Source organism: Perca fluviatilis, chromosome 8 (genome assembly GCF_010015445.1).
Source record: "Perca fluviatilis chromosome 8, GENO_Pfluv_1.0, whole genome shotgun sequence".
Taxonomy (NCBI): Eukaryota; Metazoa; Chordata; class Actinopteri; order Perciformes; family Percidae; genus Perca; species Perca fluviatilis.
The window spans coordinates 34,593,960-34,612,607 of NC_053119.1; the positions used below are offsets into that span (position 1 = coordinate 34,593,960).

Here is an 18,648-nt window from a genome sequence, read left to right on the forward strand (position 1 = left end):
ACCACCCACTTTTCAACAGGTCCACCCAAAACCTTTCTCCAAAAAAACATGAATTAATATATTGTAATTTGGTGAAGAATTATTAAAAATCGGCAAATAATCTCATCATTTGTGCTAAAATTGTCTAAATGTTTAGTTTTCAAAAACAATTTAAAAAAGCTGGTCATGTCAGTGATTTGATAACGTTTTTAATTTAAGGCCTACCCACAATTGGTCTGGCCCATCCAAAACTGGAATCCTGGCGCCGTGCCTGCTGTAACGGCCAAAACCAAAACGGAGCCCTCGCCGGGTCTGGGACACAGGACACCTATTATATGACTTATTGTCATAGCGACATCTTTTCACAATTCACCATGATACGGAGCTTCATCGGTCGGTTAAACCAAGAAAACCACGGCTTTCTTAATGATGTCAGTGAAGTGTCCTCAGACTAAAAACGCTTGCTACTGGCCATGAACAAAAGCTAACATTATCTCCCTCTCTCATTATCACTCTGTCTACCAAGGCTTTGAGGCACTTTAGGATACCTTGAGCAACACACTCCTACACAGACGTGTTTCCTACCGAAGAAAATTACAAACATTGCACTGCTTATGGTTGTTTAAAGACCCCGACAGGAGTTCAGTATATTTTGATATCATCTCACCTTGACTGCCACGCTGGTTTTCTATCAGCTTACGAAGCTCAGCTTCTGATGCAATGTTCTCCTGCCAAGCTGTTAATGAGGACGGAACACATCCCAGAATCCAATTACCCAAATTAGTTTTGATCTAGTCCAATTTTACACATTTCATTTTATGGCCCATCTAGGTCTGGCTCTAAACCACATCTTCAGATCTTTTAACCCCCGACAACCTGGCAGAGCCTTCCCGGTCTTTATTACGAGTGAAAGCAGAAGCAGCTTTTTACGATTTCATCTTTCACACCCGTTCTTTTTTTGTATGGAGTCTTCATTTTTCTCAAATTTTCTCTATGCACATGTAATGAAAATACACACATCTACAAAATTGCGGTGATCTATAAAAGCTTTATATTTTGGTCGAAGGTGTAGGATTTATTATAGTCCATCATGAGTCTGACATTGTTACAGGAGTGTAATGCTAAATCAGTCAAGTATTCCTTTTAGTCTATTCTAAAAACCAAAAGTTTCACCACGTGCATGCAGAACCACTAGTGGTTATACCAAGTATTATTATTTATTTATTACAATATTTTAAATCTGAAGGATTGGGATAAGGATTTCAGCCAATTTTACAAGTTCAGCATTTTTCTTGTGAAATACTGGATACGTTTACCTTTTATTCATAATCCATATCCACACACATACATGTGATGGGTGGTGAGATACAGACATTAACACAAGCGAACCTTTGACCTAAGGAAGGGAGACAAAAACAGGCCGATTTAATGCAAAATCATATTTCAAATCCATAAAAAGTCCCAGATGTTAACAAAAAAGTTCCACACACACACACATACACACAGTACAAGGGAGGCTCTTTATTTCTCTCTGCTCAGACTTTGACCAAAACCTTAAAACAAACTACTGATGAGAAAACACATTACATCACACTGATAAAAACATTTTTTAAACCACTCACGCTTTGCATTTAAACCAAACGGAGAGCGAAGTGTGTCCTGCCCCGGCTCTCTGTCCTCTGCTGCTGCTAGCTAAAAGGTGCGAATCATTTGACACAGTCTAAAGCAGTCTCTTCCTTGCTCCACAGCTGTCAACCACTGTTCCCTCAGCCAACAGCACAGCTTGCAGTCACTGTGCCTTGGGTGGGAGTAGGGTTGGGTGTAGGGGGGGAGGGGAAGGATGTCATCGGGGTAGGCAGTGCGGGATTGGTTGCTCGGCTTAAACTGCGTGAGATGTGATTGAGGGAAGGAAGGGTGCCACAATGGCAAAAATCACAAATAGATACACAGATTTAGTTCAGAGTAGAGTTTAAATTGGTCTCAATGTTACTGGTTCTTAAGATTATATATTACTCGGCTGAACTTTGTCTGATGACAAAGAGCAACAGTTCAACTCACAGCTGTGAAAACAACAGGAATACTGAAAATGTTTGCTAGGTGTGTGTGTTGCCAGTGTTATGCTTTATGAGTGTGCGTGTGTGTTGCCAGTGTTATGCTTTATGAGGATAGCAACTACTAAACTTGTGTGCTTTTTAGGTACACTTCTGTTGGCTCCATCTTGTGTGTGTGTACATCTATATCTGTGTGTGTGTGTGTGTGTGTGTGTGTGTGTGTGTGTGTGTGTGTGTGTGTGTGTGTGTGTGTTAAATCTGTGTGTGTATCCTGTGTGAGGATACCTTTTCTGTTTGCTAGCCATTTTGAAGGCATGCAACAACTAACTTCCACGCAATAATCTCAGACTCAACAGAGAGTACGCTTGTCTAAGCACATGTAAAAAGGTTTAATGTGAATGTCCGTACATGTGTGCAAGGACTGCATTTTGGTGTATATATATATATGTATATGTGTGTGTGTGTGTGTGTGTGTGTGTGTGTGTGTGTGTGTCATGTCTATCTGTAGGCCCTACTGTGCCGGGGGTACGGCAACATGATTGCGTCCACGCTACCTTCGCTGTCCGAACTGCTGTCAGAGTCGCTGCTGCCGGAATAAACCCAGAGTCCTGGTAAAACGCCGACGCACACGGCCGCTGACGGCAGGTGTAACACGCCTTGACCGGAGCCCAGGGCAGCCGACGGGGCCTTGGCCGTAAGGCCGGGGACTGTTTGTTGATCTTCAGCTCCCCCTGCTTCTCCTCCTGCTGCTCCATGCTCCTGTTCTGAACAGCACAACACACTGTGAGATTCAGAGCGTGTACATGCAGACATCCCTGTATAAGGCTATTTCAAATTGGAGGGTAGGAAACTCTGAGAATTATGGAACCAAGAAATATATGGTATACATTTTTTTTTTGTGCTGACACACACACACAGTTTTCCCCACTCATCCTGTCTCTTTCTGTATCGGGGAGAGAGAGAGCCGTGAGGACAAGGATCGCTTTGTGACCGGCACGTGGAAATATCCGGTATTCCTCAAGATCAACTTAAATAGACATAATAAAACAAATGAACATCTCATAGTTTGCAAAAAAATAATTAGAAAAATGAATACCTCGTAAAATTGCGATTAATACCTTTTAATGGCCTTAATTTTCACTAATTTGATTTACTACTTTTTAAAACCCTGCGGACACCCTTTTAAAACACTATATTAGAGCTTTCACACTGACTCAAGCAAGAATTTTCTCCACACAAATTCTCACTATTTTGCAGCAGCAGTGTTGCTTTTTTAACGAAATATATGTTCAAACTCGCTGTATGTGCGCATGAATAGTTCCAGTTCCAGAGGGGTTGAGCATGCCATTGCCAAACAATTTGTTTGTGGTTGTTGCCATGGTGAATCGTAGTATCATGGCTCCATTCATGCTGCCTTTTTATGGTGGTGGTGCACGCGCTTAACGCTGAGTGAACCTACTCCGAGTTGATTGAACCAACTCAAATCAGCTGTTCTGGAACCGAAAACTCAGACTTTCCCATCTCAGGGTAAATCAACTCAGAGTTTGTTAAACCTCCTTCCTGAAACGGGCCCCTGGACAAAGAACAAACGCGTACCAATGTTATCGAAAAATAAAACTTCTTGATGAGTCCCTCCTGAAATATTTTAAACCATGTTTGAACTGATGTAGTGTAGGTAGGGCTGGGCGATATATCGATATAAGAAATATATTGACATATCTTTAAATGCGATATTGAATTAGACCATATCGCATATATCGATATAGTTCAAATTTGATCCTTGCTCCAAGCAAGCTGCTGACCTGGAGCTCTCTGCACTGCTCCCCGCGCCCCCGCCCCTCCTTTTGGATTGGCCTATTTATATTATAGGCTATTTTTATTTAAGATATTTTTTTATTTAAATATGCACCTTATGGAGCTTTGATTTAAAAAAAGGTACTTCTGTTATACAGTATTTATGTTTACATTTTATTGTTATTTGAACAGCTGAGCATTTAATCATGAACCAGGTGAAGAAACCAGTTTATTATTTATTCATTTGATTTTGCAACTGTTTCTATAAAACTAATTGTGACATGTCATATTAGGCTTTGACTTTGACTGAACATTTGCTCTCACTTTGTGGAAAACAATATCGGGATATATATCGTATATCGATATTCAGCCTAAATATATCGAGATATGACTTTTGGTCCATGCATGCAAAATGTAATAGCTACAGATAGTCATGCTTTGCTTATTGGCAAACAGACACCTCACCTTGGCTAATATATAGCTTAACCAGGTAACAACTACCCTGTAGAGTGAACAGTTAAGACCACAATCAGGGTTTGAACTAAAGCAAGAGACACTCAGCGATGTAAAGATGTCAACCCTGGGCTCGGTTTGACCATGAACCCTTTAATGTAACATGTAATTAACACAAGCTCAAGCTAGCCCTGAGCTTTCTGTAGACTCAGGGTGGCCTTGGTGCGACTTTCTTAGGTTTCCATTACGAGGCGGACCGCTTCCGCTTTGCAAAGGTCAGTCGTCCTGTCCAATTATAAAAGTAATTCCAGCTCTGCATGTGGAAGAAAAACGCACACTCCTTGTACGCAATCTATGCGCCATTCCTTCACAAGCATCAGCATTCAGTTAGCTGTGTACGTGTTTTTTTTTTGGTCGGATAGGTCTATCATTTAGCAATTCCAGGAATTGTCAAGGAGGTACAGTACTCAATTTCTGTCTGTCTACAGAGAGACATTCCTCCTGATATATCGGCCCCAGGCTGCAGCCCACCTGTGTGTCTGTCTCCGTTTCCTGTCGTTGCGGTTGTTGTTAACCTCTGCTTCTTACTGCTGTCTGACGACTGGGAGGAACTGGGTAAGAGAACAAAGAGAATTTGAAGATTCAAAGCGGCTCTAATCAAGACTGAGTGCAATGTGAACAGGGTCAGTAGCAGATGTGTGACAAACCCACCGACTGCAGTTCCGCTCAGCTCTACGGAGCATTTTAGCGTCTTTCAGCTCATTGGTTTTGGTTTTGTGACACACAACTTAACTTGTAGGTTCAGTCGCGACACACATACAGTATTGTGAGAAAATTGTAAATTCGTTCATTTACTTAGCAATTCCTCAAGCTTTCAGCAGGTGGACTTGGGGATAGGTCTGAAAGCTTCGTAAATACTTTCTGGGTTAACAATTTTTACGACTCAATTCACTCTCATGCGCGACATTTCCTTAACAGGTAGTAGTTTCCTGCGAAAGATCTCTGATAAAGCGACGCTTCCTGTACAACCCCGACTAGCTGGTGAACATAGTGAAGCATTTAGCAGCTAAAGAGAAATATATTTCCCTCAGGAGTTGGCGAAGATTAAAACAACTAAAAGGAGAGTGAATATTTGACCTTAATTCTTAAGATGAACACAAACAACTTCAAATGAATGATAATGTTGTTCGGTGTCTGCTGGATGAGGAAATAGGCAAGCGCTTTCTAACAAGTTTCATATTAACTTTAAAAAGGTCAGCGCTGTATTCATAGCATGTCCTGCTGCCCCCGAGCCAAAACAAAATCAGGTGATGCAGCTTTAAAAAGGATGTGTATCTGTGTGCCTACCTGCGTCTCTTGACTGCTCCAGCCAATAGATGGGCCTGAGACAGGTGGCTGGTCCTTTGCTCCGCCCCCGGTTGTTTAGCAGCCACCTTCTTTTCCAGCTCTTTGCGACTTTCCGTGGACACTTGCTTCACTAGAGCGCTGTGACAGTACCGAGTTAAGGTGAATAAACCATATTGGAGCCTTGGAGAGGGAACAAACAGTGGGCCCCATGGGCAAGTAGAAATGCACGACCTAGTCAGCAGCAGTCCAATCAACAAGGTACGTTCTGTCCTCCCATTACATCTCTCCATCAGTGTGCTAGAAAAAGTGAAACAGTTCTGAGAGGCTAAAAACACACTAACGCAGCGAAGCAGAGAGAGTTGACACAGATATAAAGCCTAAAAGAACACCAAGAGATGGACAGAGCTCAGGAGACATGGAATCGGGGTCGAGATGCAGAGACAGAGAAAAATGGACTGAAAAACGCACAAAGATAAAGCACAAGACAAAAACCACGGATACAAAGAGGGGCATTATGTATACTGTCGGTGAGGTTTATACGAGCAGTCATGAGTTTTCACTGTGTTAACTAAGGTCTGCACCTGTGTGCGTGCGTGTACTTTTTGTTCACAGCAATTGCTTTAAAACGGTCACCGTAGTTACCAGCCTATGATAGTTTCCACGACAACCCATTCTGTTCTTCATCTGCACACAAACCTGTCTGTCAGCAACCTGTCTGTCGGGCAAAGACAAAGGGAGAGTGGCAGAGAGGAGCAGATGAAGAGCACAGAGAGCAACAACCAACAAGCAAAACTACTGGACATGTATTTAAAAGTGCATAGAAAAGAGTTTCATATGGTGTAATATTTACACTGTGATGTAAGGCAGAGTATCTATGGATTACAGGAGTTCTGTTTATGAATTAGATGGTCCGTCCTAAATACATGCATACATATATGTATATTTTTGTGCTTCTTTCATGGGCTAAAATTAAGGTTATGTAATGCAGTGATATGATGCAGATGCTATTCGGCAAAAACAAAACAGGCTGGTTCCAGACCTCTGACCCGCTGCCCACACCTAAGATTTGTTCAGCGATTGTGCCCACTCATAGCTGCTTTCTCCAGTTGGAGAAAGTCAGCCAATCAGAGCTTAGTAAGCAGGATTAAGAACGGAAAGGACATCTTCCTACAATCGCTAGCTGGAAGCGCTAGACTGAGAAATCAGCCAGGCCGATATATTGGTCGATATCAGCTTACTGCAGAAGAGCGGATCGCTGTATATGTCAGCTGACAACATTGTTTACATTAAATTATGTCAAAATGTTATTCCTTCATTCAGCGCATAGACTTCAAACGTGGCAGATTTTATTTCTGAGTGGCAGACGAAAATTTAAAAAAGTTCATTTCAGAACCTGCTACTTCCTCAGCTTGAGTATTAAAGACTTTGGATGTTTCAGTGGGCAGCAAGAATTTTTTGTTTCAAAATAGCGTACGGGCTGGAAGGGTTTTGTAAACCAAAAATCTCAGCCCCTGGCAAAGTAATCGTGCCTAATTTGCATTAGGGCTGGGACGATTCGTCGGCGTAAATGCGTCACGCGTAGAAATCTAAAAACAACATGGCTGCCTCCAGCAACAGCGTAAGTTCAACAACACGTTGAGAAAAAGGCTCGCACACGGTCTTCTAAAGTGTGGGAGTATTTTACTCGTAATGCCAACAACAACATGGTAGTCTGTAGACTTTGTAAAATGCTTTTCACACTAGCACGACGGCGATGCAACAACACCTGAAGAGGAGACACCCGGGATCCCTGAGTCAGGATAACAGCAGCCAAACACCGATATTTCCTGCCACTATCCTCAGGCAGGGCCGGGCCCTTGATCAAGCATTTGTGTTTTTTTTTTAATCATTACTTTATTAGCCTAATTGGGTGGGAAGAAAGCTATGCCTCTCCAGCTTCTCCCGTAGCTCTGGGTAGATGTCCTGCACTGACTTGAGTGTGAGGTAAACTGTGCTAAAATCGTTGTCTCCCCCATCTGTAGCACTGTCTTCGATAATTGCGCAACCAGGCCAGATTGTTTCAGATATCCCCACGTATTAAAAAATTGTCTGGTTTAAATCTGGCTCGGGCTCATAATTCCAGTTAATATGTCGGGCCGGGCTCGGACACAACGTGCTCGGGTACGGTTGGGCTTGATTTTTTGGGCCCGATCTAAGCTTTACTCCCAAGCATGTGCGATTATCAACATAGTTACAGTAGTAGCCCAACGGTACATTAGTCCGTTGATTCGTTTTAATGCCCCGCTATGACTTAACATTAAGCATCATTAAACACTGTCAGTCAGTTATTTTTTTGGTTTACCATCATCATGAGTGACCCAATCGATTACACACTGTTATATTAGACACTCTGTAAATCGCAACTTGCCTTATACATTTGCCAGGGATTATTTTATTTTAACATAGGCTATTACTTCAGTTATGAAAGTCCATGTTCTAGCAACCATTTTAAATTGTAAGCCTTGTATATAATTAAAAAGTGATTCTCTGATATACAGCGATTTAAAATGAACAATCACATCAATCCTTTTGAGATCGAGAAATAATATTTTCTGAAGGTGTCTGACAAATGGGGTCTAGTAGGCTATGTTATCCCTTGTGTGGTCCTTCGGGTCCCAGTGACCCGAAGGACAACACAAGGATTATGTACTTCCGTTTACTTTGTTGAGAATTGCTCTCTAAACAAGGGTTAATACAGCACCTTAGTTCTTGTTTGTACAGCATTTTGGTCAGCTTAAACTGTGTTTAAATGTGTTCTAGAAATAAACTTTACTTACTTACTTTACAAGAAACAGGGTTTAGAGAGCAATTCTCAACAAAGTAAAGGGAAGTACATAATCCTTGTGTGGACCACACAAGGGTTAAACTAGTATCACCATCTGCAATGATGTGTCAATTATCAAACAAAATGTCAGATTTGCAATTATTGTTATTATTCATGTGCTTTACGTTTGTCACCTTTTCAGGGTTAGGCAAAGCAGTGTGGAGGACTTTTTTCACTAGAAGAACCCAAATCTATCCAGCACACCCCAGTTGGCTGCTGAGCTTACTCAGGGTATTTTACGGATGATAATCAAGGATATGAGACCCCTTGCTATTATGAAGGGTGAAGGCTTCCATGACATGGTCAACACAGGGTATACACTTCCCTCCAGGAACCACTTTGTGGATTTAATGGAAACGAAATATGTGGCTATCATGGAGAAAGTGAAAACTGAACTAAAAAATTTTAAAATAAAACTCGCACTCACTACAGATGTATGGACAAGTCTTGCCACTGAGGCATCCTTAGGAGTCACTTGCCACTTCAATAATAGTTGGGAGCTGACCTCATACAGCCTAACTACAATGCCATTTGAGGAGCGCCACGTACCAGAAAATATTGCTTCCTGGATGGAAATGGTGGCAGAGAAGTTCGATTTCTCATTCAGTGACAAATGTGCTGGCTATCGTCCATGAAAACGCTGCCAATGTTGTGACACCTCTAAGGATCCTGGAGGAGAGGACTGGAGTTGCCTCCCATCAGTGTGCTGGCCATACTATCCAGTTGGTGGTGAACCACGCACTGAAGAGTGATGCCATGATTAACAGGACCCTTGGTGCTGCAAGGTGCCTTGTACAGCATTTCAAGAAGAGTGAGCTGGCTAGCAGCAAGCTGAAGCAAAAGCAGAAACAGTGGGGCACACCTGAGCACAAACTCATTCAAGATGTAGCAGTAAGATGGAACAGCTCTTACCATATGGTGAGTCGCCTGTTAGAGCAGCGATGGCAAGTGGCCGCAGCCCTGTCAGATCCAGAGGTCACGCAAAGGGGTAAACACTACCTTGACCTCAGAAGTGACCAATGGACTCTGTTGGAGGAACTGGAGCAAGTGCTCAAGCCTTTAGAGCAGGCCACTGTGTTCCTGAGTGGCCAGGCTTATGTTACTATTTCTGTTCTACCTCCACTGCTAAAGGGCAAAATGTCTGTAGAATTGCTGCTGCTCTGGACCCCCGCTTTCGCAAACTGAAGTTCCTGTCAGCAGATGATATTCTGAAAGTGCAAGTCCGAATTCAGACTCTTGCACTTCAAATCAAATGAAGGTACAACGAACAGGCAAGTGTGCTGGATGCCTCAGCCAGGTCCCAACCAAAGGAGAGCTCCAGGTCTGTGCTGGACACTTTGTTAGCGTCAGATTCCGAGGAGCACAGCAATGAGGAAGATGCTGGCCAGGAAGAAGAAAGAGACCGTGAAGTAGTGAGCAATGAGGTGCTCTTGTATTTTGGAGAAAACTCCATTTTAAGAGAAAATAGCCCCCTTCAATGGTGGAAGGGAAATGCAGTACGGTTCCCCAACCTGGCTGCTCTGGCCAAAGCCTACTTGTCTGTGCCTGCGACATCCACTCCATCCGAACGGCTATTTTCAGCTGCTGGGAACATTGTGACAAATAAAATAGCAAGCCCAACTGCAAGGCATTGTAGACATGATCACATTTCTCCACAGCAATGCCTAACCGTCTCTTCAACATGCACACATGGAAACACACTGCCTAAGAGAGATAGAGGGAGGTAGAAAGGAGAGAGAAAAATTGCACTTTTATTTACGTTCTTTTTTTATTTTTAAGTTTTTTATTTTTGTATTCCTCCTGAAAGTGACTTGAAATGTTAGATTGTTGGACTGATTTGATATACCTGATTTCATATGTTGCTAAAATTGCACTTTTTTAATGTAAGATTAAAGGGAGAAGAGTTTGGATGTTAAACTAGAGCTTATTCATAAAAAAAGCAAATACAGGTTACTCTTTTTGCACTTGCTCTGTTTACTATATGTTTTTGTGTATTCCTCCTGAAAGTGACTTGAAATGTTAAATTGTTGGATTTATTTCATACATCTGATTTCATATGTTGCTAAAATTGCACTTTTTTACTGTAAGATTAAAGGAAGAAGAGCTTGGATGTTAAACGTCCCATGGCATGAAAATGTCACATTAATATGCGTTCCCCCAGCCTGCCTATAGTCCCCCAGTGGCTAGAAATGGCGATAGGTGTAAACCGAGCCCTGGGTATCCTGCTCTGCCTTTGAGAAAATGAAAGCTCAGATGGGCCGATCTGGAATCTTCTCCTTATGAGGTCATAAGGAGAAAGGTTACCTCCCCTTTCTCTGCTTTGCCCGCCCAGAGAATTTGGCCCACCCATGAGAGAGAGACATCATGGCTTTCAAACAAGCAAAGTTGCAGTTGGTCAAGGCCACAATAAACAGTTTATTGTCATTAAAATATGTTCAGTGAACCAAAGTCGCCTCCATCAAACGTCAGTTGTCAACAACGCATCACCAACTGGGAAACTCGGTTAGCAAAATCCAGACCGAGTTTCCCACCTCTGATTCCCACAGGACGTTACGTGAATGGTGACGTTTTCACTCTGAAAAACGTTTTTCCGATGTCCATGAACGCACGGACAGAAATGGCACATGCTAAGGAAAGCTCATTGTGGGACTGGCTCTAGTGGCTATAATTCTGCACCAAGGCTGAATTTCGGGAAAGAGTCTTCAGATACAGTATTAGGGGACCACTAAGGCCTATATAAAAGCATTAAAAGAGCACCATGTCATGGGACCTTTAAACAAGAGCGTATTCATTATTTTACCTACTATTGTTAAAAAAGCAAATACAGGCTACTTTTTTTTGCACTTGCTCGGTTTACTTTAAGTTTTTATTTTTGTATTCCTCCTGAAAGTGACTTAATTTTTTTGTTGGATTGATAGCCTACATCTGGCTTCAGGTTGCACTATAAATTCATTTTACTTGAACAGTGCAGTGTTAAACAATTTTAATAAATAGAGATTTGAACCTTATTGAAATTTTTTTGTGTAAATTGTTAATAATTGAGCAATAGGAAAATAATCGCTAATTGAAAAATGTATTGTTAGATTAATCAAAAACAAATCACTGGATTAATTGTTTAAAAAATAATTGTTTGGGACAGCCCTAATTTGCATTCATGTTTTTTCGTTACTAGGAGTGTCACAATTTGTGGCTAAACATGGGCTTTTCAGCAGTGACGCAATGCCACAATAACAGTCTGAGTTTTTTTAATTATTGAAGTGCAAGTGAATGCACCATTCGTTTATAGAGATGCAAATGAACACACCATGAAGTCCCATCGTATGCCACATGCTTTACCCTCATTTCTTTACATAACTTACTCACGGAGAAGGTAAAAAAGCAGGAGGATTTTTCAGTTCTGTTGTTTCTCCGTTATCTGCGACTCCGGCTACGGGTAAGCTAATGTTACCCATGTAACCCATTTAGCTGCTATGTAGCTACCAGCCGGTAAGCTACGTCTGTTTTCTTTTTTTCTACGGAAGTGGGCAAGGAGGCGGGGTAAAGAGAGGAAATAATACTGGGGGGGGGGGCTCACCGATCCTGCTTCTGATTTCGATTGTTAAAAAACAAAGCTTATTTTGATCGTTTTTTTAATATTTAAAATCAAAACAATGACGACCCTATTCGTTACTAAGCATTACGAATGACACATTTAGCCTTAAGCTTTTAATTTTAGCATTAGATATAAAATGTGTATTAGGTTTAAGAAAGCTTTTAAGGCATGCCTCTTCTTTAGAGATAAACTTGACTGTCTTGCTCTGGAGGCAGTTTGAATGTTTCATTTTAATTAAAATCGTCTGAATTGTTACTCGTTTTGATATAATGCAAACATTCAAAAAACATACACATTGTGAGTGTCAGCATGCATCTTATTAAAGTACTTGATACTAGTCTCCAATTCTCATTTCATAAACAACAAAATAAACTAGACGCACAAAGTGCAACTGCAGTGACTTCAACTACATCTCAGTGCTTATTTTAAACCTGAAAAACTGCTCACTAAAATGGGGGATAACCCATTAGTATATTTAGGCACATAATCACAGAGCGATACTGGCTAATTCAAATGTTTGGTTTTATATAAACCAACATGTGATAAAAGGATATTCTGTATTCCAACAGTTCCTGTTTCTCCTCATCCCTGCGTTGTTTCTCCACCAGGCACTGTTGCCTGGAGACCTCGTCCAGGAAGCTGCTCTCCTCCTCGTCCAATCCCCTTACCATGTTCCCTGTCACCATGGAAACAAACATGCTCTCAACACATGGCAGTCGAGTGATGGCAATTTTCAGAAGAAAAAAACAACAACACATAAGAGACGGTTATAAAGCCACACTAATAGACCTTCATGGTTAAAGACAATAAGGCATGTTTACTTTTAACAGATGTAACACATTTACCGTTGATATGAATAATGTACATAAAGGAATGACAGGATATGCAAATCTGCCATCTGATACATTCATTATTAAAATACCAGTAAGACAATATGTAAATACTCCATTACTATCCTATTTAAGTGAAAGCACAGAAGTATTGTCGGCAAAACATGGGAGGTTGTGAGAAAATGCATGAGGTGGGAAAGATTACATTTTTAGAAATGTTTTGGCCTTTTGCTTTTTTGTATTGTAATGGCTAATCTCTAATTAAATAATGATTTAAATGAAACCATCTCAGAAGTTTAGAGTGGAAATATCTTTTTTGGTGAAAATGCTACAACTCATAGCCCGCTAAAATGTGAGAAGGGGTCCCAACCAGACACTGTTTTTTTCTGATGAGGTCACAAGCAGAAAAGGTTGGGAACCACTGGTTTAACGGGGTTGTACTTGACATTTAGAACATACATGGCGCGTTCATGCCACCTCGGAATAACAGGGACCGCCCCCGTGGTTACGTTGTTTTTCCGACTGGTAGCGTTCACATGGTCGGGATGCGTGTTCTTCTTCTTCTGTTATATTGGCGTTTGACATAACAACTTTTTGCATGACCTAGATCCTAGATGAGCCTAGATCATCAGTTGTGTGAAAACATGGAGGCCACAATAACCAAAGATTTGCTGCTGTTTTCTTATGCGAACATCCAAACAGCACATCGCCAGGTGTTTGTTTGTGTTATCTGTAGGACAACGAACGGGAAAAGACACGGATAATGTTTGTTTTTTTATACATAGGCCTATTTATGAATAATTTGAAACATATTATGTCTGTGTATGTTTATTGGCAGAGGCATTTGTCCACAATAAAAACAGTTTATTGTCATTAAAATATGTTCAGTGAACCAAAGTCGCCTACATCAAACATCAGCTGTCAACAACACGTCACCAACTGGGAGACTCGGTTAGCAAAATGCAGCCCGAGTTTCCCACCTCTAATTCCCACAGGAAGTTGTGTGAATGGTGACGTTTTCACTCGGAAAAACGTTTTTTCCGATGTCCATGAACGCACGGTAATATAGCAGTAACAAAAAATATTTGCTATGTAAATAAATAGTGGAGTAATGACATATTTATATATGGAGTCACGCTCCCTCTGTGTGTGTTGCAATCTGAGTTTCTCCGTTCTTTGTTTTGATAGTTGGTCCGGTGCCTTGCGCTTCAGTATCTGTGACAAAGCAGTGGTATCGGACGACTAGGGAAACGGTCTGTGAGAGCCGTGTGGAGGTAATCCCTTTAAAGCTATAGTCGGTAGTTTCTGTCGCCCCCATGAGGAATTCTAAGTAATGACAACAAAACTTTCAGCGCATTCCCATGATACAAGCCTTCCGTGATCGTGATCGCGCACCGCCACCACCACCACCACCACCACCACCACCACCCCTCCTTCACGCAGTTACTTGTAACCCAGGAGGACACGGAGGATTAATATAACATGGTGGACTCTTCAGAAGAGGTAATTATCTTCACTTGAGTTTTGTGCACGAAAGTCGCCGGACAACACCATCTTCTGAACATAGCCATACTGAGAAATACAGAGAGAGTTGTGTGAAGCTGATATTGTTAATTAGCTTTGTAGCAACTCAGTTGGCAATGGCTTGAATGTAACGGATGTTCATTAATATCAAAAAGCAGTGTTTCCCACAGATTAGAAAGCAATTTTATTCAACAACGGTATGGCATATTTTCCTCATATCATGCAGCCCTACATTTTACAGCTATTTTTTGCAGTTTAATTGCTACTAACCGCCAGACTAATTTGCAAATGCGTAGTAATCTAGAAACATTCAGTTCATCTTTGATTTCCAATGGGCGCAGACCAAAATGTCTCGACGCAATCAGATAGACCTACAACCATTCATAGCAACGAGATGTTTGACGTAGCGCTGAGTGACACATTCAAGTTGAGCTTGGTCCGTTTTCAGGCAGGAAAAGAAATGGCGGCGTGGTCACAAACTTTCTTACATTACGGCTACACAGTACACTAAAACATGTTTCTGAAAACAGTTGATCTGGGAAATAGGCAATACAGTAACAAAATCTTGAGTCATATTTGATCAGCACTGCCTAAATGAGTTTCGGGGGTCTGGTGGGTTGCGCTAGACAGATCTAAAGGACGGGGATGCTACTCTGTCAGTCATCGTCTTAAACCCACCCCTAGATATACAGTTGTGATTGGCCTGCTCGGGGCCAGGTCGGCTGGAAATCTGTCTGAACGGGAGGGGAGCCAGACGTATCTGCCAGATCAAATGAAACATGAACTTGGCAGATTCGTCTGGTTCCCAGGCTAGTACTAAGCATGCAGCTATTAAATTAATTTTTTACAAGTTAGACAGTGTGCAGCAGTTTTATTGTAAAACTGAGCTGACGGAAATTTGAAATTGAGTGCTGAAGTGGACTATTTACAATTTGATAGCACTAAAAGGTACTGCTAGAAAAAAAATCCTTGGCATGACTGTTTATCTTTATAACACATTGCCACTGACTATATATAAAGTGTTAATTCAAACCCATATGACAAATTGAGTTAAAAGTCTTAATAACAGATATACCAAAGAAACAGAGACAAAGACTCACTGAATTTGAATTGCTCCTCATACTCCTCTTGTTTCTTGTCTTTCTGCTCCTGCAATCGCTCAAAGAGGGAACGTGGGTCATACACCTCCTCCGGCGCATCTGAGCAGTACACAAACAAATGTGGGTGTATGCACAGCTGTATGCATTTCAGAAGTTGGGCACGTTTCGGATTTGTGAGTAAGTGAATGTGTTCTTCTTACCCTCTGGGTCGTCAGGTTTCCTCACTTTCTCCCATTCCTCCTGTCTCTTCTTCCTCATCTCATCAAGCTCAGCTTCCGACACAAACTTCCTGCTGAGGTCAACGCCCGGTGGCCCTGCCCCTTCCATTACTACTGACCTACACACAGCACAATTGCGAAATAGAGAATTTAAAAAAGCTAAAACACAGATTCCATTGGGCAATTAAATCAGTGCCAAAAGCTAACTGGACTATATATGACTACACCTAGTACTGTGAAGTACTAGTGAAGTTTCCAACAGAGCCATCCACTGAAACTGTTGTTTAAAAATACATCTTAAAGATACATAAAAAAAATTATTCCCAGTGGCTTAGGCCTGGTGGGGGGGCAATTTAACACTGGGGGAAACCCTGTAGTGTATCACTCCCAAAATGTAAGCCTATGTTTTTTACTTAAGACTGGACTAGACTACTAGTTGAAGAAGTCACTAGCAGTTGTTTTCAATGGTTTTCTCAGGGGACCCACGCTGACAATTTTTTAATTCAATTGATTTATTATTTTTCTATGTAGTCCAGCAAAGGAATAAATCAATCTAAACCATTAATGCTCAGTTTGAGTCTCATGAGCAAAACCCGGCCTTCACTGCTGTTGAGTACAGCACATACTTACCTGCGAGTATTACCCGATCAAAACCCCCTGAGGCTGCAATTCAGTGATGCATCTGTTGAATAAATGCAGCAAATACAGTTTCAACATGCATGTGCAAAGCCCCTATGGAAAGGGAAATAACATACTACTACCATATTCAATGCTGCAATATTAATTTGCCCAATGGTACAGAAGCCCCAGTGATGAATTAATCTGTTGTAAGGACTTTGATCAAAACATAATAGCACCACTAAAGCACTAAACTATTTCCTTTTACTTAAAGTGCTCATATTATGCTCATTTTCAGGTTCATTATTGTATTTAGAGGTTATATCAGAATAGGTTTACGTGGTTTAATTTTCAAAAAAACACTATATTTTTGTTGTACTACACATTGCTGCAGCTCCTCTTTTCACCCTGTGTGTTGAGCTCTCTGTTTTAGCTACAGAGTGAGGCATCACACTTCTGTTCCATCTTTGTTGGGAGTTGCAAATGCGCAGTAGCTAGGTAAGGACTGCTAGCCAGACAGTTGCAGAGTATGAGGGTGTGCCACGCTAGCAGCTAGGCGAGCATTTTAACGTGTGTTACAAAGTGACGAACGTTTGTCACGGAAGTAAAGGCTGGACTACAATAGAGCTGTTTGAAGCTGTGTTTTCTCTGGAAGATGGTAAGTCCCTTTGGGGTGGAATTTGGTCTTTTTCATTTTGTAAACCTATTACATGTACAAAGAAGATATATAAAACAATAAAGGAAAGGGAATTAAGCCAAAAAGGTATAATATGAGCACTTTAGCATCTGGATATTTGCCACCAGGCCTATATTCTTCACATTTTTTATTCATTTCTGTAAGAGTGTAATGACATAAGTTGAACCATGCCGGTCACATGTACCAAGTCATATGAGATAAACAGTCAAAAATATCTATAGGTCACAATGTTTTGATTTGTAGGCTACAACTTGTGGTGTCATTTTGACACTACATGGAAAGGCGGAAACACACTAACGTTACTGCAGTTACATGACCAAAAGAGCACAAATGTAAACCGCAACAACTACTGGATAACCACAGCATGTGTGAGATTTGTGAAATTGATGTTTTTAATACCTGTATTTCAAGAAAGGACTAATCTGAACTCAACCTGTAAGGTTTTGGCTCTCCCTTGTGGTCATCTTTAATCATCACAAGTAATTAAAATTATAGCAATTTAAAGAACTTCTCGTCCACGAAGACAGCTCAAGAAAACCATAAGACAGCACAGCCGATATGCAATGAGACGAGGTTTATTGTCTGTTTCCCTGTTGATTCACTCACGGCGACGATAACAACATTAACGTTAGCCGCTAAAGGTAGCTAAGCCTTTTAAGCCAGAGGACACATTCGGCTAATAATACAATTTATATTTTACAATGTATAAACAAAACAGCAATCAATCTGCAGTACACCAGTCACACTCATTGGCTTCCTATTCCTGTAGTTTACATGCTCGAGTGGTAAAAGCAGTGGACACGCAGATAAGAGTAGCTAACGTTATGTGACTGCAATCCCTGGCTAGCGTTAGCTTCATTAGCATTCAAGCAAGCTGTTGTCACCGCTGTCAGTAGCCGAACATCGTGTCATGTTGGAAAAGCAATACTTTCAGCTGCAAAACCAAGCACAATTGAGTTTCAGCTTATGACCGTTCCACATCATGTTGAATAATTTCTGTGTCACTTAAACTTACCAAGCTCGGCTAGTCGATATAATGTAACTGCTCCAAATCAATGACGTTTTGTGTCACGGTAAAAATATCCCGTCGCTGTTTTCAACGTGCGCCTTTAGTTCCGACCTGCTTTTCTGCAAAGGAGCCGACAGACTTTTCTTCATGAACTTTATTGCTGAAATTAAGTGCAATATACAAACAAGGCAACCGTGCCATCGAGTGATGACACTAGAAAACAAATATAACCTAAACAAAAAAAACAAAAAAATCAAATTAATTTCATGGTTCTGGTGTAGGCTACTTGTAGAATCAAAATTCAAAACCCAATACATCTATGTTCAAAACAAGGAGAAAATAACAAAATAATATAATAGTTGTATGAGTTTACGAATAAATCTGAAGATCCCGAATAGTGAGATATGCTTTCAGGTTGCAATTCACAGAACAGATCGTTTTTTTAACTCCAAAGTGACAATTTCACAGGATAAAACTTATGAATCAACTTAAAAAAAACAAGCATTTTTTCACCTTTTCTCCATAGGCTATCTGTCACGTAACAATTCCAATATAATATTGCGCAAGGGACAG

General features: G+C 41.0%; 1 protein-coding gene across 4 annotated transcripts; it reads right to left on the minus strand.

The window, feature by feature from the left end:
* Positions 1-1,249: 1,249 nt before the first annotated feature.
* On the minus strand, positions 1,250-18,203 carry psme3ip1 (proteasome activator subunit 3 interacting protein 1). Of its 4 annotated transcripts, XR_005639996.1 has the most exons (10): positions 18,082-18,202; positions 16,382-16,433; positions 15,734-15,870; positions 15,534-15,632; positions 12,634-12,755; positions 5,625-5,764; positions 4,809-4,888; positions 2,585-2,794; positions 1,602-1,863; positions 1,250-1,375 (listed from the first exon to the last, which is right to left on the minus strand). XR_005639996.1 is itself a non-coding variant. In XM_039808033.1 (9 exons), exons 3-9 carry the CDS (start codon positions 15,858-15,860, stop codon positions 1,859-1,861), a joined length of 783 nt encoding a protein of 260 aa, XP_039663967.1. In that variant the 5' UTR covers positions 15,861-15,870; positions 16,382-16,433; positions 18,082-18,202; the 3' UTR covers positions 1,481-1,858. The 4 variants fall into 4 exon arrangements, 3 of the variants coding, with proteins under 3 accessions (XP_039663967.1, XP_039663965.1, XP_039663966.1); XM_039808033.1 differs by lacking the exon at positions 1,250-1,375 and having other exon boundaries at positions 1,481-1,863; XM_039808031.1 differs by lacking the exons at positions 1,250-1,375; positions 1,602-1,863 and having other exon boundaries at positions 2,368-2,794; positions 18,082-18,203.
* Positions 18,204-18,648: the final 445 nt, after the last annotated feature.

What these genes read in the sequence shown, in the direction of transcription:
- psme3ip1 (XM_039808031.1), bottom strand. Translation starts at nt 15,860, where the DNA reads ATGGAAGGGGCAGGGCCACCGGGCGTTGACCTCAGCAGGAAGTTTGTG. An exon ending in GGAGCAGTCAAGAGACGCAG is followed by an intron (nt 4,889 to 5,624) that starts GTAGGCACACAG and finishes TCTCTTACCCAG; the next exon opens with TTCCTCCCAGTCGTCAGACA. An exon ending in AAACGGAGACAGACACACAG is followed by an intron (nt 2,795 to 4,808) that starts GTGGGCTGCAGC and finishes TGTGCTGTTCAG; the next exon opens with AACAGGAGCATGGAGCAGCA.